The 26,826-nt window shown below is 59.5% G+C and overlaps 1 protein-coding gene across 5 annotated transcripts in view; it reads right to left on the reverse strand.

Moving 5' to 3' along the window:
• The window catches only part of APBA2 (amyloid beta precursor protein binding family A member 2), a 76,962-nt gene that overhangs the window by 26,071 nt on the left and 24,065 nt on the right, over positions 1-26,826 (reverse strand). For all 5 annotated transcript variants that reach the window (XM_045824752.1, XM_045824753.1, XM_045824755.1 and 2 more), the window contains 2 exons: positions 13,220-13,276; positions 3,252-4,224 (listed from right to left, as the gene is read on the reverse strand). In XM_045824752.1, coding sequence (XP_045680708.1) covers positions 3,252-4,184 — 933 coding nt within the window. In that variant the 5' untranslated portion in view covers positions 4,185-4,224; positions 13,220-13,276. The remainder of the gene's footprint in view (positions 1-3,251; positions 4,225-13,219; positions 13,277-26,826) is intronic.

A 26,826-nucleotide genomic window follows, 5' to 3' on the forward strand; every position in this document is an offset into this window, starting at 1 on the left:
GCTTGCCGTGCGGGCCTGTGCCACTCCCAGCCGTGCACCCCCAGTGCCCGGCAGGCGGCAGGCGCCGATCTGCGTGGGGGAGGGGGAGGGGCAGGGGTGGCTCTGCGGGGCTGTGGGAGCGAGCTCCAGGCGAGGGCAGCGCCTCGGACGGCATCCGGGACCCGGGAGAACCTGGGTCCCACCGCACTTCCGCTGGTGTGTGAAGGCGGCCACGATGCGTTGATTTTTCTTTGGTTTCCTGTCGTCAGCGGGCTCTTTCTGGAAAGCACTGGGCGGGGCCAAGAACAAGCGGAAACCACGAAAACCCCAAATAATCAAAACACACAATGTGCCACCCCGAACATCACGAACATCGAATGCTTTCGACTGTTCTGCAGCCGGACGTGTGGCCGGCCCCCTGGGGCGCGGCCCGTGGACTCGCCGAGGCCCAGAGCGTCCCGCGCCCACCGGGAGGGAGAACCGTGGATGTGGAGCGGGCGCTCTCAGGGGGCCTCACCTCGAGCCGGGCGCCACAGGGGAGCACGAGACAGGCCCCTCTCTGAAAGGACCCATCCAGGCCTCGCCGGAGCCGGACACACGGCCGCCGGCCCTGGCCACGCCACCGACCTGCAGGACTGGGGTTGTTGGTGCTGGACGGACTCGCCGTTACTAGCGCCCCCGGGGGCAGGAGGGCACCGCTCGGCGAACCCCCCACAATGCAGGCGCCCGATGACCAGCCAGGCCCCCAAAGCACGTCTCAGAGCTGGGGGGTGTCACTCCAGGCCAGGGTCTTCCGTCCACGCTCAGCACCTGGGGGCCGGCTAGCGGGGGACCACAGAGCTGGGCACAAAAATGCCAACTCAACGCGGACGTTTCCCATGGCCGTGGGCGAACACAGCTCCCGTGTGGGAGAGGACACGCTCTCCACGCCTGTGTGCCCAGCGTGCACACAGACAGGTGACCAGGTGCTGCCGCCCACGCGGCCGAGCAGAACTCCCCACGGTCAGGGAGTCACAAAAACCACGTGGGGCGCGTGGGGAGTGCACGGGCGTCAGGTTCTGCGAGCTGGGCGGCAGAGCCACGTCTGCAGGGCAACGACGGCGACAGCGTCCTTTATTCTCGGGGCCGCGGGGGCGGAGGGACGCTGGGAAAGGGGAAGGGCCAGCTGTGGGGTGGCGGGGACCACGGAGAGAACTGCGAGTACTCGGAAATATTGATGATGTGACTTTTTTTTTATTCTCCCCTGAAGACACGCCCACTGCTGTTTCGATAGAGAGAAGGGAGGGGCGGACAGAGAGAGAAACATTGGTCGGTTGCCTCCCAACCAGGGACCAAACCCACGACCTAAGCATGTGCCCTGACCGGGAATCGAACCTGCAACCTTTTGGTTCATGACAAGACGCTCCAGCCAATGGAGCCACACTGGCCAGGGGGCCAGGGGTTTTTTTTGTTTGTTGTTTGTTTTAACAGCAGCCGTCACTCTCAGCAGTGCCGCACTCACCGTGCAGACAGCAGTGGGGACGGAAAGGCAGGCACAGGACTCAGGGCACCTGCCCAAGGCCTGGACGGCTCTACCAGGGAAAGAAGGGGGTTCCGTTCGGGGAGGCCGGTTGTGGCATGAAGCCGGGAACCAGCACGCACCCCAGGGTGCTTCCTGTGTCAGGCAACCTTGCTTCGGAGATGAGGCCTGTGGCCAGCGGCTCTTCTGGGTCAGACTCCAAAGAGCCCCCCGGGTCTGCGGGATATGAGGGCCCAGCAGGCCAGAGCCCTCAGAAGAGGCTTCGGCCGCACAGGCTAGGGCCTGGCCCGCCCTGGCCCGGACACTGCCAGGCTCTCCCCTCGAGGAAGGGACTTGCGAATGAAGGAGCGAATAGAACCGAAAAGCTCTGCAAGAGCTGACCTGCCCAAACCGCCCTTCTGGGAGCTGGATCAGAACATTCGCTTCAAGGCGACAGAATTTAGGAGCCGAAGGCACCTGCTCTCCCACTCGGTGGCCTTTCTGGAAGAAAGGACCTCCTCCCGAATTCTCAGCGATGGCCCAGGATGTACCCCCACCCCCACCAACCCCATTCACTTGTTCCCATCCGTCCCCGGCGCCTCCATACCAGAGTCCTGCGCCCTTCATTCCTGTCGGCATCTGGCTCGCTGGAAGCCAGAGAACAGCCTACCCGCTCCGCAGCGCGCTCTGAGGACCCTTCTCTCTTCACAAGGACTTCGTCACGGAAACTGCTGGTCACAGCACAGAGCAGGGCACCACCCGCCTCGGGCAGCCACGGCGACCCTGGGGCCCTTCGTCACTGCCGGGGGCGAGGTGGGGGGGGACCAGATCGGTTCCACCCATCCCTGCAGGGGGCCGGCGGTGTTCTGGCCTAAAGTCTGTGGTCCCCGAGCTGCCTGCCCTTGGGGGGAGCCCCCCAACACCTCACGGGCCCACAGCACACGCAGAACTGCCACAAATGATAATTTACGCTTAACAGCCTTTAGAAAGAACCGAAGGCATCGAATGCCTGGACGGAAAATCTAACAGGACCCTGAGGCGACTCGTCTCCCAAACACTAGCTCTGTCTCTGTTTTTCAAACTTGCACACGCTCTTCCGGGGAACCACACACACGACGAGGCTTTCAGACACCGCGAGAGCAGCTCGTCTGCAGGGGCCCACAGAAGCAGCCGCATACATATCTCTTTACACGGGTCTGAGAGGCACAGCTTTCCGGGTGCGTTTATGAGAAAACGCACTGGACTTTGGTGTGATTAAAAAGTAGGGCTCCGCTCAATGCCGTCGGGCTCACCGGCAGGCACGGCTTCTCCCGGACCCCGTCACCCCTTCACAGCACTACTTTCAACACGGTCACCTGCAGCTAACTGTCTGTCACACCCCACACCCCACGCTCCGCCCGGGTGGAACGGCCCCTGGGAAACGCGCTCCCTCACCCACGTCCCACCGGCCCGAGGAGCTGCCTGGTGGGAGTGGCGGGCTCAGGGACCACCCCGCACCATGGGCAGGTCTGGGACAGCGGGCTGGGGACTGGAGCCCTTCCCGGTCGGGGGAGGGGGTGCCTTTGGGCAGCATGAGCTACTGATCAGCCCCTTGGGGAGCCTTTCCCAGTGTTTATTGACAACCCAGAGAGGTGACCCTGCGTGACCAGAACACACACGCGTGCATGGAATGGAACACGTGTGGAACTGAGAACATGTTTGGAACAGCGGGCTGTGTCAGAACATTCTGTGTCTGGGGGCCCCGCCCCCTCCCTGGGGACAGCCGGAGTCCTACCTGCTCTGGGGGCCACTGTGGCCTCTCCTCGGGTGTCCTGGGCTTGGTCTTGAAGCCTCTCTGGGCGTCCCCAGGGAGCTTGGCTTCAGGGGCCAGGTTGAGCGACTTGGGCCTCCCCTCGTGTCTGCTGGGGCCGCGGCTGGCCTCCCCGGGCCGGCAGGCCTCCGAGGGAACCCCGGGCCCCGGCTCCGGGCCCCGCACCGGCGCGTGCTCCGGGCTGGCCTCCCCGGCGCTGGCGATACTGCTCATGCTGAGGCTCATCTTGATCTCGGCCACGATCTGGTCGATGTCCTCCTCCTGGTCCTCCGCGTCACCGGCGCCACGCCTCGGGCGGCAGGGAGACATGCCGCCCGCGTTCCCGTTAGCCTCCGGGGCGTAGTAGTCCTGGTAGGCCTCCTCGCCGGGGCCGTAGGGCAGGCCGTCCTCCTGGTCCGCCGCCCCCAGCTCGGAGGCCTCGTCCTCGGGGACGGGGAGGCGGCCGCAGGGGTGCGGGCCGGCCGAGTCCGTCCACTCCTCCTCCACCGCCTCCTGGCACTCATCCGTGTCCAGGGGGCGTGCGCCGCGGGTCAGGTATGCGTCCGCGTCGCAGTCCACGCCCTCCAAGTAGCTGTCGTCCTCCGGGCAGTAGCGGATGTAGTAGGTGACGCCTTCCTCCTCCTCGGGGAGGCCCTCGTCGTAGTCCTCCTCCTCTGAGGTGTTGTTCACGTAGTCGGAGCTGGAGTCCCCATCCGGGCTGTGCGCCAGGCCGTCCTGCGCCAGGGGGGCGGGGCTCTCAGGCCGCAGGGCGGCCAGGTCCAGGCCCGGGGGCGCGTAGGCCTCCAGCGGCAGCTCCGCATCCTGGCTCTCGGGCTCCTCCCCGTGGGGCCCGGCGCCCGGCCGCGCGCGGTGCTCCAGCATGCTGCTCGCTGTGCTCTGCCGCTTGCGGTTGGCCATGGCGGACGCTCACGCGGCCATCGTCACCGGGAGGCAGCCACTGTGGGAGGAAGGACAGAGAGAACAGCGTCAGCACCCGACAAAGCCACGGGGACCCGCTGCGGCGCTGCGGAGCCCGGGTAACGAGCGCGCCTCTGTGCACGCAATGCGGCGTCCCATACCTGCTGGCGGTCTGTGGGGAACAAGGCAGGGCCAGGCCGCAGAGAGAGAGGGGGACACTCGCGGCGGAGGGGGAGGGGAGGGGAGGGGGACGCAGCGGGCGGCACCGACCAGCCCCACCGCCCCCCCACGTCTGGGTGGCCCGCGTGACCAGGAAACCGGTCAAAGGGTCAGGGAGTGTTTCTCAACACCAAAGAGCAGCTTTTTTCCAGAAGACACGATGAAGACCCACGAGGAGATGCTCTACGTCTCCCGAGCCTAAACCCGAGGACCCTCGAAGGCCACCACGCGCTCCCTGTCCCCGGCAGGCACGCGCCCCACCCTCCCCGGTGCACGAGGCCTCTCCGCCCCCCTCACCCCAAACGGAGCAGCACTCGCTGCGAGAGGACATTTGGCAGGGACCCTCCGACAGAGCGCCATAGAGACTGGTGCTGAGCCCCCGCCCCCTCCGACTCCTTCGATCCCTCTGCGGGTGAGGTCCGGCCGGGGAGGCGGACCCCCGGAACACAGCCCCACCCCTGGAGGGTGCGCAGAATTACAGGAAACGGGGCACTCTGGGTAGAAGAGAGAGGGCCCTTCTGTTCAAGGGGAACACCGGAGGCCCTTGGGTAAGTTCGGAGCTGGTTCACGCTCAGGCCCCGGGGGAGCGGCGTCACGGAGGAAGGGGGGCTCCGGGCGGGACACCGGGGGCGGGGGGCAGCGCCTGCCCGCGGGGCCGGAAGCGGGGGGTCACACGGGAGAGCGACCGCGCAGGCCTCCACCCCACAAACGAACACCTGCTTTTTCTGCCGCTCACGGAGAGTTGAGGAAGATTCTCACGCCACTCGAGGGAGAGAACGACCGATGAAGGTGTGCGTCCGGGCTGGGGAACAGAGACGCCGCCCACTCGGGCGGCTGGAACGGGCGGGGCCCCCTTGGATTGCAAAGTCTTTCATCCCAGAACCACTGGCAGGTCATTCTGCAACACGCCAACGTCACGCTCGAGCACGCCACCGCCCATCTCAGGGGAAGTGTCCAAGTTAACACCACACACGGCTGCACACGTATCACAGCCCTACCGACCCCCCTCGGGCAGGTGCCACCTCTGCCCCACCCCACCTGCTGTGCGGTGCTGGCTGCCGGGGGGGGGGGGCCGGGGCGGGTGGGGGGGTGGAGGCTGTTTAAGGGGGACAGAGTTTCCGGTTTGCGAGGAGAAACGGTCCTGGGGGAGGGCTTCCCAACGAGGCGAATCTTGTTAGCACTGCTGATATGTACACTCGAAAATGGTTAGCATGGTAAATGTTATGTTTTTTTTTTAATCCCAATTTTTTTTTAAGATTTTATTTATTTATTTTTAGGGAGGGAAGGGAGGGAGATGGAGGGAGAGGGGGGAGAGGGGGAGAGAGAGGGGGGGGAGAGAGAGAGAGAGGGGGAGAGAGAGAGAGAGAGAGAGAGAGAAACATCAATGTGCAGTTGCTGGGGATTATGGCCTGCAACCGCAGAATGTACCCTGGCTGGGAATCGAACCTGGGACACTTTGGTTCCCAGCCCGAGCTCAATCCACTGAGCTATGCCAGCCAGGGTAAATCCCAATTCTTATGAAAAGTGTATGACAGCCAAAGCAGGCCTACAAGGAAATGTTTAACCTCCCATTCCTTCATCAGAAGACCAGGCTGGGAAAAGGAACATTCTGGAGAGCCACTCACTCGCAAGTAATTTGAAAAGAACAGCAGATGAAACCCAAACAAAGCTGCAGGAAGCAAATAAGAACGGCAAGGGCAGGGAAGAAAAAAAATGCATAATAGAAAGAAATCAACACACTCGAATGTTGATTCTTGGGGGAAATTAATATTAGACATCTCCAGCCGGACAGGAAAACGGGGGCAGGAGGGGAACGATCCTCCCGTTTAATTACAGCATCAGAGAGCAAATGGTGCCGTCACGTGTAAAAGACAAGAATGGATATTACGAATTTAACGCTAATCGTTGTGATAATTTTTATGAGGTGACCAAATTACTGAAATACAGTTTTAGCAAAACTGACCTTAGAAGAAATGTAAAAATCCAAGTGGTTCTGTTATCTCCTAAGGAAAGTAAATCTCTAATTACAAACCTTCTTCTCGACTAACTTCACACCTACGCGGCTTCCCACGGGAATTCTTCCAAGCACTGAAGCAAATGAAGCAACGAAAAGCCAGTACCAGTGCCACCCCAAGCCTCCCGGGGAGCGTGGAGGAGGGAGAGGCCACCCCCCCCCCCCGACGTGCTCTGAATGGCCGCCGTCATCTCGGTGCCGGAACCAGACTTGGACATTCAACGAAAATGAAATTACAGGCCATTCAACTTGAAACAGAGGTGCAAAGAAACTACTGAAAAATTACCAGATCCAACAAGCTATGCATACACATTGTATCCCATCACCAGCCAGGCATGGCTCAGGTGACTTGAATACTGGAACCTCCAGCACGGGCGGGGGGCGGGGGAAGGGGGGGCAGGCGGGAGGCCAGCTCCAAACACGGAATCAGACCTTCGGCTACGGAAGGCAGACCGGAAACGAACGGCGCAGGGCCAGCTAAATAATCACCGACGGCCGTACGGAGTTACCTCAAACTATTACAGATGGATCTGCCTTACGACTGGTGATCCCAACACTCCCAGGAGTGTGTCTGAAGGAACCCCAACACCAGCTCAAGAGAATAAACGTGCCCCTGTGTTTGCCACCGTGGTATTTCCAACAGGTACAATCTGGGAGCAGCCTGAGTGCCCGTCGGGGGAGGAGTGGATGGGACAGCTGCGGGACGTTCACATGGTGGAGCACCGCTCGGCCGTAAAAGGGAAGAAAATGTCACCCTCTGCAACAGCACGGAGGGACCTGGAGAACATCGTGCTGAGTGAAACAAGCCCGTCAGAGACAGACAGACAAAGACCATGTGGTCTCACTTGTATGCAGAATCCAGTGAACACACTGAACCAGGAGTGAAACAGAGACAGACTCACAGATAGGGAGCAGGCTGACGGCTCTGAGGGGGAGCTGCGGGGGTTGTGGCGGAATTGATCAAAAACAGCAAAAAGGAGACAGAATTCCTGGGCACAGAGGGCGGTGCGGTGACTACGGGGGGGGGGGAGTGGGCGGGGGGAGGCAGAAGGCGGTGTGAGGGGACACATGGTGACGGAATAAAACAAAACCAAACCAAACAATTTAAATGAAAGGAAAACGAGTCTTGGCGTGTGAGTGACGCCGTCCACACAAACCCCACACTGCGTGGACGGCAGGCCTAGAGGCGACACTCGCACAGTGGAGCGGGAGAAGCTGACGCGGGAGAAGCCGACTTGGGCTGTGAATGGGCCCCCAAACAGGGCGCCGGGCGCAACCACATGGAAGGAAAGAGGCACAAGCCAGGCTCCTCCTGATCAAAGGCTGCCTCCCAGAGGGAGCAAAGAGATGGGAAAACATGGGCGGCACGTCCATCGAGCCCACGTCTTGGGAACCGAATACGTAAAGAAACTGTTCAAAGCGCCAAGAACCCGACACAAAAAAGACCAAAAGGACAATAAAAATACCCAAAGGGACACTGAACATTTATTATTAGTCTTCAATGAAGTAAGAATTAAAGCCAGAGATCCCGCCCATGTGTCCCCCAGAATAAAGCTGAAATGACTGACCGCGGCCATCACTGGCCAGGACGAGGGGCAGGCGGAGCTTCTGCACCCACGGGTGGGACGGGGTTGGTCACGACCACTTCCGAGCCGGCCAGCTGTGCTCACTGAGGTGCCCACCACAAGCCCACACCCCGGGACCCCTGTATCCAATACGAGGCTTCGCACAGAGCAACCCCGTGGCCCCGCCCTCTGTCCACCACTCTGTCAGCAGGTGCGGCGGGTCCCTGCAGGGAGGGGACCCGACCGGGTGGAGCCCTGAGCCGGCACCACAGTGCGGGCAGGGCCTCCTGGGTCAGTGTTTGTCCTCGGATTCCATTTGCAGCCGGAGCCCTGCCTGCTGCCCAGGCCCCACCAGCACTACCCTGCCTGCTTCTCTCGCTCATTCAGAGAGAGGGGGCAGGGGTGGGGGAGACACGGATGTGCTGTCCCCTTATTAATGCGTCTGCTGGCTGATTCCTGCAGGCGCCCTGGCCAGCGACCGAACCCGCAACCTGGGCACATCGGGTCAATGACGCTCTAAGTGAGCTGCCCGACCAGGGAGCACGGCCCTGATGTCTGTGAACTGGGCTTCCCAGGGACCCCTGGGGTCAAGGCCACTTGGGGAGGGTCGCCAGGCGGGGGTCATTTTTGACAGCCCTGCTTCTGGAAATAAGGGCCAGCCAGCTTCTCCTATACACACACACACACCACACACACACACCCCCCCCCACTCTCACGTGCACACCACACACAAACCCAGACTCAGATATATGAACCCTTGGTCACACATTCTCACATGCTCTCTCACACACACACACACACACACATATATATTCTGTCCTGCTCAAACCACCAGAGAACAGCTGCCCACCCCCCAGGACTAAGCAGCAGGGGGACGCAGGCCCGGTGACAGTGACACCCACACAGCGGTGGGAGAGAGGAGAGACCGGAAACCGCATCCTGGAATGGCGGGAGGGCTGCACTCAGGGCTCCGAGGAAGAACGGCGGCAGAGCCCACAGTTGAGGGCCGCCCCCGCGCCTGGCCCTGGGCTTCCCGCAATGCCCTTTGGGGTCCACTGCCGGGCACGGAGCTGGGTTCCCTCCCCGTGCAATTGTGGTGAAAGACATGCAACATAGAAGTGGCCATCCTGCCCCGGGCTGTGAGGCTCAGTGGGCTGGGCGTCATCCTGCAAAGCAAAAGGTCGCCGGTTCGATCCCCAGTCAGGGCACATGTCTGGGATGTGGGCCAGGTCTCCAGTAGGGGGCGTGTAAGAGGCAACCACACACTGATGTTTCTCTCTCACATCAATGTTCCTCTCCCTTTCTCCCTCCCGTCCCCTCTCTCTAGAAACAAGTATTTTTTTAAAAAGTGACCATTTGAACTTTGACAAGTGTCCAGTCTGGGCGCAGGAAGGACATTCCGCTGTGCCACCATCGCCATCATCCAAACCCAGACTGGATGCTCCTCCCCTGCACAACTGAACGCTGCCCCACAGAACACAGCTCCCCGGCCCCTCCCGCCATCCTTCATTGGACAAAACCACAGAGGCCCCCGGGGTGAAAAGCCCCTTTCCCGGCAAAGCAGGGCAGGGCCAAGGGGCTGTCTGGGGGTCCTCCCCTGAAAATGTGCCCAGTGACTGACAGACATTAAGTGACTTGTCATCCAAGAAAGGAGTGGGCCCGTAGCAGCCCCAGACGGCATGGGAAGGACCCTCTGCTGTGCACTCGGCCAAGCGGAGACCCCAGCAGCATCGTCCTGGGAGACTCACGGTTGCCATGCACATTGCTTAGCAACCAGCCCGCGCACCAGCTACGGTACAAGAATCGTTCCGACTTCAGTCGGCATCTCCTCGGGTTCTGGGAGCACGTGTGGTGAAAAGCAGTGTGGGCCCTGGGTGGGTTGCTCAGTGGTTAGAGCGTCATCCTGCTGCAGCAAGGTCGTGGGTTCGATCCCCCACCAGGGCACATGCAGGACGCAACCAATGAGTGAGTGCATCAGTGAGTGAAACAACAAACAGATCTCTGTCTCTCTCTCTCTCTCTCTCAAAATCAGTAAGTAAGAAGAAAGGTTGAATCAGCTCGGAAGATGACGAGTGAGCCGTAGCTGGGTCACTTCCCTGCAGGACTTCTCGCAGCCTCTCCCAGGGCGCTCTGGACTCCCACACGGACGGCGGGTCCCGGCCTGAGCCACACGTGGGCTCCCGGGCCCACGGGCCCCTCCTGGGACCCCACGGGACTCGGCGTGAGAATGCCGGCTCCGACACTCGTGTCGCCACTACTCAGAACGGGAGGGAATTAATTAGGTCTGAACGCCATTCATAAAAAGCCGCATCCCGGAACGGCTGACCTCCTTCCCTTGAATCACACCAACGAGGCCGGGCCCTGCCTAGTAGCAGCTCGTGGGGCTATTTTCTTAACACATTTTTCATTTTGTAACAAAAAAACCACAAAACAAAACAAAAGGTGTCAGTGGTGAGTTTTTTTCTCTCCTAATGTGCAACTAAGAAAAAAACTTAGGCAGCAGAGCAGGGACTTTCCAGCATTTGCAACCACACGCACCATGTCCGGATGCAACTCTCACCGACCAGCTTCACGTCCTGTCTCCTCCTCCTCCTCCGAGGAAGGGAACTAATGGTTTGGGGGCGCTACGGTGGGCTGTGCACGCCCCACCCACCATGTGGCTCGTTCTCACTGCCACCCCCCAAAATATCACGAGCCCCACTTCATGGATACGACAAGCCACCTTCCGGAACTGCAAGCAGCCAGGGCCCCAGGGTGACCACAGACACCCCGTCCCGCACACCCACACTCGAGGCCCCAGACCGGAGGCCGCACAGGCTGGCTCACGGGCAGGTGCATGTGAGGCCCACCAAGAGGGCAGTGGTCAGGCAGGGAGGTGCTGGCCAGGCTGTAGTGTGGCTTCAGTGTCCCACGGGGGCCCCCAAAGAGGGCGGCCCATGAGCTTTGTCTCTCGAGGGGGAGAGAAATCCTCAGATGAGAAATCGGCCTCACAGCCCTGACGAGGGCCCTGTGGACGCCGCCGGCCACACATAGACCCCCCCGGGAGGGACGCCGGGTGCACGCTCCAGGTCTCAGTACTCCCTGGTACCCGAGGGACCCGTCTGCAGTGCAGAGCAAACAGACCCAGGTCTCCCCTCTCCTCCCAGAGTCAGTGACGCTGGAAAACATCCGTCAGCCCCAACCAGCGTGGCTCAGTGGCTGGGGCGTCATCCCGCAGAGCAGAAGGTCGCCGGTTTGGTTCCCGGTCAGGGCACCTGCTGGGCTGTGGGTTCAGCCCCCAGTCGGGGCATGGACAAGGGGCAAACGATCGATGTTTCTCTCACTCTCGCTCCCTCCCGTCCTCTCTCTCTAAGGAAAATAACTAAATACGTTTTGAAGACAGAAAAGCGTCCGTCTCGGTGCAGTGTTTCTCTCCCGGAAGACATGGGCTTTGCTGCGGGGAGGCCGGAGAGAGCCGTGAGGGGCGCCGTCACTTCAGGGACGTCCCAGCCCCGGCCAGACGGCCAGCGCCACGGGGAAGACGGCACCGCACACTTGTCTGCCGCCAGGGACACGGACGCCTGAACGGTGCTCCGGGACACGCGGGAACGCCCTGGTCTCTCTCGGGCTCAAAAAGCACAAAACACCTCACGCCTCAGAGGTGCCTGCAGCCCTGCGCTGTGGCTGCGTTGGAACCAGGGACGGCCCCGGTCCCCTCGGGGACAACATGGAGAAGCCGACTTCAGGGCGGTGGGAGGTTCGGGGTGGCTGTGTGAGCCCGGGCTCCCCGGGCACCAGAACTGCACTGTCCCGGTGAGACCGCCGCCCGCGAGGGGCAGCTCCCGCACCGGCCAGCCTTCCTGCCACTTGAGAGCAAAACCCCCTCCCTTCCCAGGACACCACTCCCCCCCCCGGGAACGCATGAGCGTTTCCACCACTGAGGCTGGCTGATGCATTTGAGGCCGAAAGATGTTCACAACTGGAAACAGAGAATCAGACGGGATGGAAAGGCCTTCTGGAGGGCACGGAAATAAATTCACTAACTTCAAAAACTGACAACCGGAAAGCACTCCTTTATCCTTTTGCCCGAACGCATCAGAAATCACCGATTCCTGCGAATCCCGCCTTGTGTGGGGCTGGCTGCTCGACATGTCTCCAGTGCCTCGTGCGTGTGCCCCGGACCCCAAAGCCACCCAGAACCCACCCAGCACTTCTGTGACAAGGCCACTGCCCGGTGTGCTGGCAGGGGACGCCAACCCAGGCACAGCACAGCGAGTGCGGGCAGCCACCTAGACACGGCAGAGACGAGGAACCAGCTAGTGAAACAGATGAAGGCACCGCTGCCGCCCCATCCGATCCACCTCGGCTTCCTCCCCGGACGCAGAAGAACCCACGGGCTGTGTCAGAAGCTCCAGCCTGCTCTGGGCACCTGACCAGGCCTTCTCGCCTCTTCCTCAAACGCCTGCAGTCCGCACTGGCCCACCACCAAGCCGCGGGGTGTCTCTGGCCCAAGAAGGAATGTATCCATTCATCTGCAGTGCCGACCCACCCCCCCACCGGTCTCCCCTGGACAGGGCTCTCTGCCATCTGCAGAGACCCGAGCACGTCTGCTCCCGCAGGCCCTCCCGGGGCAGGAGGAAAAGCCAAACGCCGAAGGTGGGTTGGTGCAACCGGGGTGACGGTGCAGCCTCACCCGCAGGGTGACAGCCAGACAGGCCGTCCCTCATCCCTGAGATCAGGAAAGCTCCTTTTAACCAAAGTCACGGCCTTCCGCTCAGGAGCCCGGTCACTTCTCGGTGGTGGACTTCCGGCACACTGACAACGCGGCCCAAATTGGGTAGCGAGAGGCGTCCACTGGCACCTACCGCTGGAGACAGGGACCTACTTGTGATATAGGAACCTGGGTGGGAAGATGCGAACACGGATTCAGGGAGGAGACTGCTCTGCAGAAGCGGTGGGGTAAGGAGGAGGGGTGGGGGATGTTGCTGTCATCCTGGGGTGCTGGGGCACCCAGCGGGGGGCCCAGGGCTCCCCGGGCCCTCGGCTGCAGATCCAACCCCGGCCTCAGACGCCCAGCGAGCGGTCAGGCAAGCGCTGAAGCGCACACGTGCGCGAGCACACACACACACACACACACGGCTTCCCAGGAAATAACGGTGGGGACCGCCCCGCCCACCTGAGGGGCAGTGTCGCTCCAGAAAACAAACAAACAAAAACACATCCCATTCCTCACGCCAGGTGAGGCTTGCATTTCTTACCGAAGACGTCGCGTGGCTCGGGGCTGTCGGGGGTGGCCTCCCGGGGATGGAATCTCTCTGGAATAAAGCAGAACGAAGAGAGAAAGTTACTGGTGTCCCGGAAGGGACACAGGCGCGCGGAGACCTCCTTCACGTGTGGGAGTGCGAGTGAGCGCACCGCTTTGCAGAGGTGAGCCGAGGACAATTCCAACGGGGTGGCCAGGAATCACCTGAACACAAACCGTTAAATTGTTGCTCTGGCCATTCGCTGCTGCAAGATTACTGCTCGAGGACACCGCCTTGGGCCAATAAAGGGAGGCAGAGGGGGGAGAGGCTACCCAGCGTTTCAACAAAGCGCCTCCAAGTCCTCATGAATATTCATTTCCCCAGGACAAAGCCTGACCCCACTGGTTGGCAGAGTCGGTGTCTGGGGACACGTTCAGACAGAGGAGGGTGCACCGCTGGGGGCTGGAGGGGGTGCGGGAGAGGGAGAAGGGAAGGGCAGGGCCCCTCTGCTGCCCCGTCCAGGTTCACAGCCCACCCTGCCTCTCGGACCAGGCGGTTTCACGAAGAGAACAGAGGAGAGGCCGTGGGGACCCACACTTCTCTCAGACAGACAGCGCTTCGCCAACGACTGCTGGAGGGACAGGCCAGTGGACTGGAGGATTCAAGGTCAGGTGGAGGGCTGGAGCAGGGGTTCACAGGGCTCGGCAGCAGAGGAACAGGAAGCCTGGGGCAGTGCAAGAAGGGGGACTCCAGCTAGGGTGGCTCAATGGATTGGGCACCAGCCTTCGAACCAAAGGGTCACCGGTTCGATTTCCAGTCATGGCACAAGCCTGGGTTGCAGGCTAGGTCCCCAATAGGGGGCACACAAGAGGCAACTACACATTGACGTATCTCTCCCTCTCTTCCTCCCTCCCTCCCCCTCTCTCTAAAAATAAATAAACAAAATCTTTAAAAAATAAAAGAAGGGAGGGACTTACTGGTCTTAAATATCACATCCCAGAGCCTCTTCTCCTGCCCCCCACTTGCCTAAAGAAAGGCAAGTCATGGAGGAATCTGGGGCTCCTTTCAAACCCAGCAGGCTCATTCGCCGGGAACAACAGCGGAGAGCACCTCACAGACAGCCGTGCCTGTTGGGAAGTCCGCTTTCATCCTGGCCCACGTCACAGGGCACGGCGGCGTGCCCGTGATCGGCCCAGGCAGACAACAGACTCTGGGTTGTCCCTGCCGAGCGGAGCCCGACAATCACTCCCGTGTCCCTAGACAGACGTTTCTAGCAGGGGTTTTAATTATGGAATTTGGGGGGATCCCCCGGCACCCACACCGGCAGGGTGCAGATGCCAAATGTTGCGTCCAGGGACAAGAATGCTGCCACCCGGGGAGCTGGGGGATGAAGCCTCGACTCCTCCCTCCAGCACAAGTCAGCGCTGGGACCCTGTGGCTGCAAATGGGGCCACATGCCAGACCTGACCAGTGCGGGGCAGGCCTGGGCGGCGGCCTCACCAACTCAGAGACCAAGGGAACCGCACCGGATGGTCTGACATGAAAACTTCCTACCTAAAGCCAGAGTCATGGGGGGGAGTCCTGTCTAGGCCAGTATCTCCCCTGACAGTGGTCAGTCTTCGCCTTTTATTTTTTTAAGATTTTATTTTATTTTTAGGGAGAGGGGAAAGGAGGGAGAGAAACATCGATAGGTTGCATTTTGCATGCACCTCAACCAGGACTGAACCCACAACCCAGGCAGGCATGTGCCCTGCCCAGGAATCGAACCTGTGACCTTTCGGTTTGCAGGACGCCCAACCCCACTGAGCCACACCGGCGAGGGCTCACCCTTTACCTTAAGCGAGCCTGTCTACTGTCTTTTCTGCATCTGTGCTAACACAGTAACACGCCTTTGCAATGTCAGGGGAATCTCCTTTGCCCAGACCCCTCAGGGCACAGCCTCCCCGCAGAGCGGAGACCACGGGGCCCCGCGCTGTCACCTGGTCCCCCGCATACCATCTCTACGTGCTGGAGATGCTGACTGTGAACGGTCCTGCACCCGCCCACGTGAGAGAGGCCCCTGTGTGTCCACTTTACCTCTCCCCCAATCTCAGAGGCTTCCCTGCTTTGCTCTCTCCCGCCCCCCTCCCCCATCACCAGTGGATTTCATGTAACCCCTTCCACCGTCCCCTTCGACTCTGACGTGTGGAATCAGGTGCAGAACTCCTGGTCTCTGGGGCATGTTCTCAACCCACTGAGGTGTTTTGCTTCCCGGCAACTGCCGCCAGTTTGGCTCAAGCGAACCCATACAAATTCTTGCAGGTTCAGATGCATCCTCCGTCCGCAGGCTCCAGCGGGTCAGACGGAAAGACGCTGTCCTCTCTGGGCAACTGTCCAGAGCTCCGGGCAGCTGTGACCAAGCAGGACAGCAGGGACCAGCCCGGAAGCCTGAACCTCCCAGCGCTCACGAGCACGCCCACCTGCCCAGGAGTCCAGCTCCTCCCTCCTCCCCCAGAGCCCCGAGCCCATCTGTGGGCGTGGCAGGCTCCCCTGCCCCGTGCTGAGGCCCGCCTGCTGCCCCCTGGGTGTCCCGCCCCAGAGGAAGGAACCAGCTTTTCCTCCGCCGGCCCTCCGTCTGTAGGTCCCCTGAAAGGGCAGAGTCCTGTTCATCTGTAGCCCCAGCAGCCCCCATGCTTCGGAGGCCCCCTGCAAACGCACAGAGTCCTCGGCCCGCTCTGGGAGGACAGCAGAGCATCGCCCCCTACACAACGCTCTTCCACATGCAGAAGCGGGCCCATGTCTGAGCTCAGTTCACACACTGCCCTGACATGTCTATGTATCGGCAGGCATCCCACAGCGCCCCTGGTGGCCAGCAGGGGAATCGGGGCTCTGGGTCCCTGTCCTCCGCCCTCTATTAGCATTCTTTGCAAGTGCGTCTGTCTCCAATTTCCCTGAGGCAATGGAGGCAGCAGCAGAAGTGTAACTCAAGGCCAAGGGCAGTACCACTCAGGCCCAGCACCACTTTTCATTCTCTCCAAAGAAAAGGAGGGCTTTTCTGGGCTGCAGAGCCCTCTCCCGGCCTCTCGCGACCCCTCGGTTCCAACAGGGCTGCGTGGGTTTGACGGCCTGTGTCTCTACGTGAACTCAGGGACAGGAAAAGGCCCTTTGGGATTCCCTGGGGTCTCCCTACCTCACAGGTCTGCTCCCTCCCTGCCGCCGGAATGAACCCAGAAAGGCAAACACGGCTCAGAACATGGGGCTTTTCTCAGCCGAGATGGCCCAGCCACACCTCCTGCCCAGGAGGACACGTCCCCACCCCCCCACCCCCACTCCGGAGGCACCAGGGGCCAGGTTGCGTCCCCTGTCCCTCTCGACACACACCCCAGGGCATGCTCTTCCGGCGATGCACGGTCATTTGGGGAATAATCTCCCAACCTGTATCCATCTCCAGGCTGGAAAATAAGGACGTAGGTCTCCTCACTTACTGACGCACTCATCAGTTCATTCTTGTTTGAGCCCTGACCGGGGATCAAACCCCCAACCTTGGTGGATCAGGATGATGCCTCAACCAATCAAGCCACCCGGCCAGCACCTATGGACGCATTTGACACCCTCACAACTCCCAGGGGAGTCGAAGCCCCTGGCGGACTGCACCCCTTGTCCCCCCCCACATGGGTAACTCTGGCTGTGGTTTAGCATGTTTGTAACTCACTGTGCTTGTGGGTTTGCCTGCACGTGTTACTTCTGCACGTGCCGGTGACATTGAACTGCGTGTGCTTTTCTGAAACTTGCCCTTTTCCCCCTCATGTTACCCTTGTGAGATTTACACATGTGAACACCCAGCTGCAGTTCGAATCTTTTCGCCCCTGGGTGTTGTTTCACTGCAGGACCACACAGCTGCTACGTTCCATCGCTGGGGGTTCCCACGGTTCCCAGCTTCTCGCTGCCACAATCAAGACTGTGAGGGACACCTGCGTGTGTTTCTATGTGGCCAAAAGCCAGAGGTGCCCAGAACATGTGTCAAGGATCAGAACTGTTGGGGACAGCGCACACGCCTCCTCAAACTTACTGGAAGCAGCCGAATCGTTTTCCCAAGTGGGGATAGTAAGGCACGCCCCCCTTTCTCCCAGGTACTTATTACTCTGAGCATCACCACCTCACACTCTTCACGCCGTCGTGGGATCTCCTTGTGTATCAGTTGAGCCTTCCTGTGGTACGTGCACTGGAAACATCTTACCCCGCTCTCCCACCAGCACTGCCTAGGCGCCGAGCGTGTGGAGCTCTCCGCGGTGCTGACCGAGCCCGGGGCGGGGCGGGGGGGGGGGGCGTTGCACGCCAGCTCCTGCACTTCCTGTGCAGCCTGAAGGACTTGCCGATGCCCCAGTGTCCACATCTACGAAATGGGGGTGCCACAGCCTCACAGTGGCGCTGGGAGGACCGAAGGACCCCTCTGTGAAGCAGCACCAGTCATAGAACATGTGGCACGGACGCCGTCTACCCTGGTGGCCCTCTGAAATCAGTGAATAAGAAAAACTTTAAAACGCTTCCACAAGTTCTCGGACGCTGCCTTCAAAACGTGGAGGTGAACGTCCCCCTCTCCTGGGTTGTGGGCTGGACGCAGCAACGTGCTTGTAGGCGACAGGGTAAGACGGAAGTGGCGAGGTGGGACTGGGGGGAGCTGGTCACACAAGCCACTGCGGCCGCCTCGTGCGGACGCTCAGTCAGCACCACGGAGAGAGCACTTGGCGCAGGCGCCGCGGAGGCCCCTGCCAACAGCCCTGGGAAGCCCATCTCCACGTGGTCCCTCCAGCCCCCGGCCTCGCCCTCAGCCAATGGTGGCCCTGGCCTGTGTCTCAGCCCCGGCCCCGGCCAGGATCATCCCTCGGAGCTGCCCCGGGACCCCTCACCCAGCGGATCTATGCACAAGATCATAAATGTTGACTGTTTTCCGCCACCAAATCACACAGGAAGAGAACCGAGGCAGTAACCATCTCCACCTTGAGCAGGTTGTGGGTACGTATTATTTGGGTTACCTTCCTGTGTAGGGCAAGTATTTTAAGGTAAAAATTTAATCCAAAAGACCAGGCTCAGGTCAACAGTCTGGTTGGCTGTCCCAAATGGTGGACAGTGAGATGGGGACACACAGGATAGGCCTGCACGTCACCCCTGTGGGTGATCGGGGGTGGCTGCTCCCCTCAGGGACACAGGAACTCCAGACGGGTCCATAGAAGGGGTGCAGGGTCCGGGGAGGAGGGGCAGAGGGACCGACTCTAGTTACACATGGAACGAGGGAGACTTGGGGCTCAGGCAGCATGGGCCTGCGGCGGAGGGGCCGTCCTGGTGGGCCTGGCAGGCAGGTGGGTGTGTGGCCCGGTGGGGCGCAGCAGCACCAGGGTGACCCACCCCTGCACTGCCCTTCCCACCCTGAGGCCATCGGGCAAGGGCGGGGCTGCCCGGGAGCTGGGGCCCGGTCCACACCACGTCCGTGTGTCTGTCCGCCCGCCTGCCTGTCTCCTACAGGTTCCAGGAATGGCAAGGGCGCCTTCCAGTTCTTAGAGGTGGGTGAGCTGGCCTGAGTCCGCTGACCCAGTCGGAACCAGGGAGGTCCCGCAGAGTCGGCCTCTGTCAGCCCTGAAGAAGCCCCACGGAACTGTTGATGGCTAAGACAACTTAGTTTCAATCCTCTTTAAGAGCCGACAGCCAGAATATCGCCACGTGGGCTGCTGCTGTCCTCCATTTACTCGCTCAGAAAGGACTGTGTCCCAAATCCAACTTAATGGAAACAATCGCTTTTCTTGCCGTGCAGTGACTGCCAAAGCGACAGTGATGCCTGACATATTCCAAGAGCAGTTTCCTTTTTCTTTTTAAATATCCTCCCCCAAGGACATGCTCATAGATTTGAGAGAGAGAGAGAGAGAGAGAGAGAGAGAGAGAGAGAGAGGGGAACATTGATGTGGAAGAGAAACATGTATTGGTTGCCTCCTGCACATGCCCTGGCCGGGGATCAAATGTGAAACCTAGGCATGTGCCCCGGCTGGGAGTCGAACCCCCAACCGTTTGGTGTGCGGCACAAAATGCCAAGCAACTGAGTTGCCTGGCCAGGGCTTGCTCTCCTTAAAAAACAACAAACAACAACACTCATTTGAGGTGACAGGGGAGCGTAAGCCACCCTTTTAGCATTCTCCTTTTGACCTTGACTTCTTAGGAAAACGACTGCTGAGACCACAGCTCTCCACTGGCCCTCCCGAGCAGGAGGGAGGGGGTAGGGATGAACATGAGTGGGAAGGGGACAGTGGGACAGTGTCAGTGGTGCAGGGGCGGCAGAGGCCCGTGCCCAGCCACCCTCAGCTGCCGCCGTGCAGGGCGGGACGGGGACCGGGAGGCTGTGCTCAGCCACCCACGACCAGGATGCCCGAGGGCCTCCCTCTGCCGCCTCTTCCTCTCCTGGCCAGTGGAGCCCCAGCTCACACACGATCCCAAAGTCACCCTGTCCCTCAGCGCCCCCACTGCCATGGCCACCACAACCCCAGGGCCCCTCCCACTCTCCAGGCTTCTGAGCCCAAGACCCAGCCTGAGCCCCGCCTGCCTTTTCCCCCCGCATGCTGTGACCAGAGTGTCCCGCCCTGTGCTGGGCCCCCACGGCCTCCTCAGTCCTCCCCGGCTTTCAGGGCAACAGCTGATGCCCTAGGGCGGAAACCACGGCCCAGAGGCCACGCCAGGAGGCCAGCAGGGGGACGCTGATTCAGGACTCAGCAGACCTGGGCCTCGTGTCCCCCCGTGCAAGAGGGACAGTGAGGGGCTGCGCTGGGGCACAATGTGGCACTGGCAGGCTCTGAATGGCAGGCGCAGGCCGGCTCTGGTTACCAAGCCTGAAACCACCCACTCGCTCTCCACCACGCCCCCAGCACGGATCCCCAGTGACACCCATACCTGTCTCCTGCTCACGGTCACCCCTCAGAGGGAACACCCCAGGCCCAGGCCCAGCACCGGCACCCAGGAACGGTTCCATTCTCTGAGTCTGCACCCCCACACGGCCCCCCGTGCACCCTGGACGCAGCAGCCAGGCTCTGGCCTGCGGAGAGCCTGCCTGCTCTCCCCAAATGCTGCGCCTCTGAGAGCAGGCTCAGCAACCCAACGGGAGGTAGGTGCCTGGGGCGTTCAGGGGCCTCTGCACACCGCTCAGACCCTGGCCTGGAGTGGGGCCCCTTCCTACAAGTGCCCTGGGCCCATACCCCCCAGACATGGGGCTCCCAGTAGGACGCAGGATTCTGTCTTGGGGGTCCTGGAGGGCTGTCCCCCCACCCAGGGGGTGAAGGAGCTCAGCTGCCCGAAAGCTGCCCCAAAGCTGGCCCCGGGCCAGGCCCCACCAGCCCACCCCAGGGTGACAGGGCGGCTTCTCCACGTGCTGCTGGGGGAGAAGGTCACTGAGGGGACAGCCCTCCTGGAGCCCGCTCCTTCCAGCACTGCAGACCCTGGGGCGTCCACACCCCACACCAGCCTCCGTGGGAAAAAGTCCAGGTCAAGCCTGGGTGTTTCCAGTCGGCGAGAGGAGACTCTGGAGGAGAGCGTGTCAGGAAAAGCTGGAAAGCAAGCACATCGCCGCGCGAGGCTCCAAAACCGGGCACGAGACAGGACCCTCCCAGGAGCTCGTGGGGCTCCGAGGGTCCAGGGTGGGGGGGCGCGGCCCAGATCACCGGAGCGCACGACAGAGACGGCGGGTATTTCTGAAGGAGAAGGCAGCCGCCTGGGTCGGGGAATCTTTAAATGCCTTCCAGGCCAATTAATCAGTTACGACGGTTTTCCAGAAGCCAGGTTTTCTTGGTGACTACAGACAAGCATTCTAAAATTAACGGGGAAAGATGGAAGCCCTATGGTATCCGAATATTTTTGGAAAAGAAGAATAAAGTGGGAGAAAGCACTCTGCCTGATATGAAGGCATAATCACTGTATATTTAAAGTAATCAAGAGCCTTGGGGCGCCCTGGCCGGGTGGCTCAGTGGGTCAGAGCGTCATCCCGCACACCAAAAGGTTGCAGGTTCGATCCCTGGTCAGGGCACGTATGGGAGGCAACTGATCGATGTTTCTCTCTCACATGGATGTCTCTCTCTCTCTCTCTTCCTCCCCTACCGCCTCCTCCCTCCTTCTCCTCCTCTGCTCTAAAAAAAAAAATCAACAAACATCCTCAAGTGAGGATTTTTTTTTTTATAAAAAGAGTGTGGAATTGGCAGAGAACTAAACACATAGATCAATGCAACACAATAGAGAATGCAGGAAAATCGATGCACGCAAATATGCCCAACTAATTTTTGACAAAGGACCAAAAGCAATTCTGTGGATGGGAGATAGAGCTTTTTCAATAAACGGTGCTGAGCATTTGAACATCTACAGGCAAAAAAAAAAAAAAAAAGTAATAATTAACTTTGACCTAAGCCTCACACCTAACATCAAAATTAACTCAAAATGTATCATGGACTTAAATATAAAACCTAAAACTTTTAGAAAAAAAATCATAGAACTTTGAAACATAGGTTTTGGCAAAGAGTTCTTATCCTTGACACCAAAAGCGTATTCACAAAAAGCTGATAAATTGCACCTCGTGGAAATTAAAAGCTTCTGTCTCACGAAAGTCATGTCCAGAGAAAGGAAAGACAAATTACAGGCAGGGAGAAAACATTTGTGAATTATATACCCAACAAAAGGACATGCAATTAGAATACATGAGAACCCTCAGAATTAACAAAAAAAATTTAATTGGAAAATGTGTAAAAGGCACAAAAGGTATTTCACTTAAGAGGATACACAGATGGCAAATAATCCTGTGGGAAGATGTCTAATGTTATTAGTCATTAGGAAAATGCAAGGTAGCCCTGGCTGGTGTAGCTCAGTGGATTGAGTGCTGGCCTATGTATCAAAGGGTCGCCAGTTCCATTCCCAGTCAGGGCACATGCCTGAGTTGTGAGCCAGGTCCCCAGTAGGGGGCACACGAGAGGCGACCACACACTGATGTTTCTTTCTCTCTCCCCCTCTCTCTCTCTCTCTCTCTCCCTCCCTTCCCTTCTCTCTAAAAATAAATAAATAAAATCTTTAAGAAAAAAAGTCTGCAGATGGCTCTCACAGGCTCCCACACCATCTCAGCTCCTCTAACTCCCGCCTGCGGGACAGCAGGAGCACAGGCCTGGGGATGGTTTGGTGCAGAGAGGACATGGGCCAAGCCCCACAGTGCTCCCTCCCAGCCTGAGGACAGCCCGCCTAGTGGGTGGGCGGCCGTGGCCCCTCCCCCGCACTACAGCTCTGCCCCTGGGGCACCCTGTGGGAGCCGTGGGAGCCGCTCCTGGCTCTGCAAGGGCTGGCGCGCCTCCCGAGGCCCCTGGGTGTCTCCTTGGGGAATATACTTGCTCCCTCAAATAGCTCACCTGCTCCTGCAGACGGAATCGCCTATTTTATGTTTTATTCATTGTCACCTGCAGCTGAATCAGTGACTATGCAACCAGCTTCTTAGACCCTATCAATTACCCAGGAGAGCTCATCCCAGAAAAGGTGCGTTTCCCTAAATAGGGCCGGTGGGCGGCTGCCATGCCGTTTTTTTCTCCAGCTGCCATTCCCCCGGGGCAGCTTAAAGAAGCCACACTGGCACCATCATCCAAACTGATTATGAGCCTAAAAAAAGCCACAGGATGGAAATCGGAGGTCGGGGCCCTGGTCTCGGCTCCTCGGCAGGTGCACCGTGTGACCTGAGCTAGACCGGGGCTCTCTCTAGCCCGGGTAGTAGTGTCACCTGTAGCAGGCAGGGGAGCCCCGGCTCACAGGCCGCCAGGGACCCGCAGGCAAATCACGAGGTGCATTTACTGGGCAGCGACCAGAACTTTCGCAATGAAGTCGGACCCTGTACAGAATACATCAGCTCTCGCGAGTATAAAAATGGCCTCATGAAACTTCTGTTCGAGATCTACAATGTATCTACATCCTAGGTAGTGAAATGAGATGTGTTTTTGAAGGAAAATGTATTTTTTTAACATGCTTTTAAAATCGAGATGTCCGACAAAGACCTGCAATGCTAGGCTGTCTAGTCACTGTGACATGGCCGCACAGGTAAGCAAAGTCAGGACGGCCCGGGGGGGTTGAGCCCACCATGGGGTGCCTGGTGGGGCGGCTGGGGCTTCGGCCCAGCTCACTCTGCAGGAAACCCGGCGACCACACGGTGTCCACGTGCACGCCAGTGTGGGGGCCAGGGTGAGGGACCGCTCCCGGGTGGACACCCACAAGCAGCCAAGTCCTGGATAGGTTTGGGCGTTGTGGCAACATTAGAGCAGATGGAGCAAGAAGCGACCTGGGTTTGTTTCAGTGCGGCCAGGACCAGGGCGAGGCCAGCGAGGGCCGGACCGCCCTTGAGGGTAGCCTGCCACTGCGCCGGCCCGGCCAGGCTGGGCCGTGTGCCGGCTGGGATCCCGGGGCTGAACGAGGCCTGCGGAGCCCCCGAGCTTCCAGGCGTCCCCGCTAGGGGGCGCAGGCCAGAGTCAATGAGCAGGCCAGAGTTAACGCGGATGAAGCCGAGGGGCTTCCAGCTTGTACTGTGAGTGAGACAGGGTGTTGGGGGTTTGGGACGGAGGCACGACTTAAGTGTTAAAGCTGCTGAGGGGACACAGGCCTGGGTGGGAAGGGGTGGGGTCAGGGTAGAAGCAGGACGTCCGGGGGAAGGGGGCGGGGGTTGATGAGACATCCAGGGGGGAAAGGGCAGGTGGCACAGGTGGCTGACTCAGAGTCCGGTCCAGGCCCCTGAGGGATGCGGCTGGCATTTAATGAGTCGGGAAACCAGTGCTGGGAGGGGCCTGGGGGATGGCTTGGCACGGGAAGCACGGGGACGTCCATCAGACCTCCGGGGAGGGGGCATCCTGTGGGCAGTTCGACACACAAGTCTGGCGCTCGGGAAAGACGTCTGTGCTGAGATATACATTTGGGACTCTCAGCATATGGATGGACGGATGTAATGAGACAAGAATGGAGATCAACAAGGGCGTGGGTGTGGCTCGCACGGAGAAGAGGTCCCCGAACTGACCCTGGAGACACGTCAGCAATCACAGGTCCCTGAGGGGTGCGAGTGACGTGGAAGGGAAATCCTAGGCAAGGGCAGAAGCATTTCCTAGGGAAGCCAGAAGACACATGTTCCGACGAGTCAAGTGTGGGGGTGCCAAGACCTGACTGCTGGCTCAGACACCCTGCAGATGCTCGGTGACCTTGCTGAGGAGGGTGTCTGAGAAGGGGCCAAAGTCTCACCGAAGTGAAGTAGGTTTCAGAGCAAACGGGATGGGAGGAGCTGGAGGAACCACAGTGATGTCTCTTTGCAGAAGTTGTACAGCAAAGATTAAAAAAAAAAAAGCCAGTAGCGGAGGAGGAGAGGGGAGCAAGAACCATTCCCCACTTTCCTCAGCTGGAGAGAAACGTGCCGTCCGTGACTGTGCAGGAAAGGGCCCAGGCGGAGCGGGAAGTGGTGCTGGGCGCAGAGAGCAGCTCCAGGGGTGGCATCTGCCGCAGAACGGCGGCGGGGGAGGCTGTGAGCAGGGGGTGTTATTTCCAGTCTCAGGAGGAGCGTGGAGGATGTGGGCACAGACGCTGGAGGGCAGGGCGTGAAGGGGGCGGGGCCTGAGCCAGCCGCGGGAGGCCTCGCCCTACCAAGATCCTGCAGTTTGCCAAGCAGGATGGAGGCCTCTGAGACTCCCAGCAAAGGGAGGGAGGGACAGGGGCGCGAAGTGACCGAGAGACCAGTTTCGTCTTCCCATCCCTAATAAACCTCACCGTTCACATGGACTGGGGCTCTGAAGATGGCAAATTAGAGCCTTTTTTGGTTAGCTCCTTGAAGTTAGGGGAAAAAAAATCAGTCCTGACTGTTGGTCACTGTCCTGAAAACCTAAGGGTCGCCAGTTCGATTCCTGGTCAGGACATGTGCCTGGGTTGCAAGCCAGGTCCCCAGTTGGGGGTGCGGGAGAGGCAGCCATACATGGATGTTTCTTTCCTTCTCTTTCTCCCTCCCTTCCCCTCTCTCTAAAAATAAATAAAACCTTTAAGAAAAAAAAAATCACATTATTGCTGTAAGTCCTCCTGTTCTCTATCCAAACGACAGAAATAGTTACTCTTGCCTTCCTCGGGATTGCTGAGAAGATAAACGCAGGGAAAAGTTCTCAGTTAATGAAAACTCAAGTTGCAGGAACACAGTAAAAGATGGTTTTGATGGAGCCTGACAACATGCAAAACAATATCATTTAGGCACAGACACAGAGCAAAGCTTTCAGAACATGCCCTAAAGTAATAAACAGTAATTGCACTTCAGTGCGTTTTACGGAGCTGAGCGGGGAGGCACGTTCATGGTGATGTGAACTGCACATCTGACTCCCTAAACTAGGCGTCCAGGCGTATTTTTTGTATACCTAAACATACTCCTGTGAACTTCCAAGTGTTTTGTTTGTCCTGCTCTGCAAAGTGCTCGTCCAGCTTTTCCTCTCCACTCCGGGACGTGCAGCCACGGCTCCCCTGAGCTGGGTCGAGAGTATGGCTGAGTGATGGAGCCACGAATTCAAGACATAAGCACTTCTGTCACTGGGAGTCACGGGCCTGGCCCCAAGGTCCTTCCTGGGCAGCGGGCTGAGAGTCTCCCCGCTCCCAAGGCTGCCCCAGCTCAGCTGCTGTGCAGGATGGCAGGAGGGAGGGGACAGCGGGAACTGCCCAGGACTGACAGCTGAGAGACTACGAAGCCCCTCGGGACCCTCCCTCTGGGTTACCAGGTCCCAGGGCACACTGGTCAAGGCCCCGTGGCCACCCAGTGGCTGGCCAGCACCCATGTCTTGTGAGTGAGCAGGAAAGGGGCCCTCGGCGCTCCTCTGGGATGTGCCCAGGGAGGGCAGCCCTCCGAGTTTAAACCCCTCTGCAACGGGTCAGCCCCCCACCATGCCCACAAATTCTGGGCACAGAGCCTGCACTCTCACAGGGACACAGAAGCCAGCGCCCTCTGCCCTGTGGGCTGTGCGGGACCCCCAGGCCCACTGGGAGCTGCAGGTTGCAGAAAAGCTCCCGGAAAACCTGCTGCCCTGTCTGCCAGTGCAAACTCCCATCCCCACCAGGGCAACCTCCCATCCCTACCAGGGCAACCTCCAGAAACCTGCCAACATGACCCCTCCCTAGCTACTCCCACCTCCCTTGCCCCTCTGCCTCCCCGCAGATGCCGCACCAGAGCGTAGAGACTGGTGGTGCCGCAGTGACTGTGCGACCTCCGTTTCCTGGGACCTGGCAGCACCCGCCCTGGAAGGGAGGTGTTGAAAGGGGCCCTGTGCCCAGAGCCAGGCAGGGGCGGGAAGGCGCACCTGTCCCAGACGCCCTCTCCGTCGGGGCTGCAGCTCACCCACGGGGACCTTCCTCCGCTGCAACATCTGTGCATTTTCATAGAACTTCCCAAAATATTACTCTGCAATTATTTCCAGAGACTTAAGTGGGATCCTCAAGTACATACAATTAAGATGAAAATTGTAATTTTAAATTACTCCTAATTTGAATAAACATAAAGCGCTTTCATCTCCGAGCCAAATGCAGACGGCAACGTCCCGATGAACCCTCAGAGGCCACTGAGCTCCAGGAACCGAGAGAAGCAGTGGGCCCTG

Source organism: Phyllostomus hastatus, unplaced genomic scaffold (assembly GCF_019186645.2).
Source record: "Phyllostomus hastatus isolate PE091 unplaced genomic scaffold, TTU_PhHast_1.1 phas_scaffold_555, whole genome shotgun sequence".
NCBI classification, from domain to species: domain Eukaryota; kingdom Metazoa; phylum Chordata; class Mammalia; order Chiroptera; family Phyllostomidae; genus Phyllostomus; species Phyllostomus hastatus.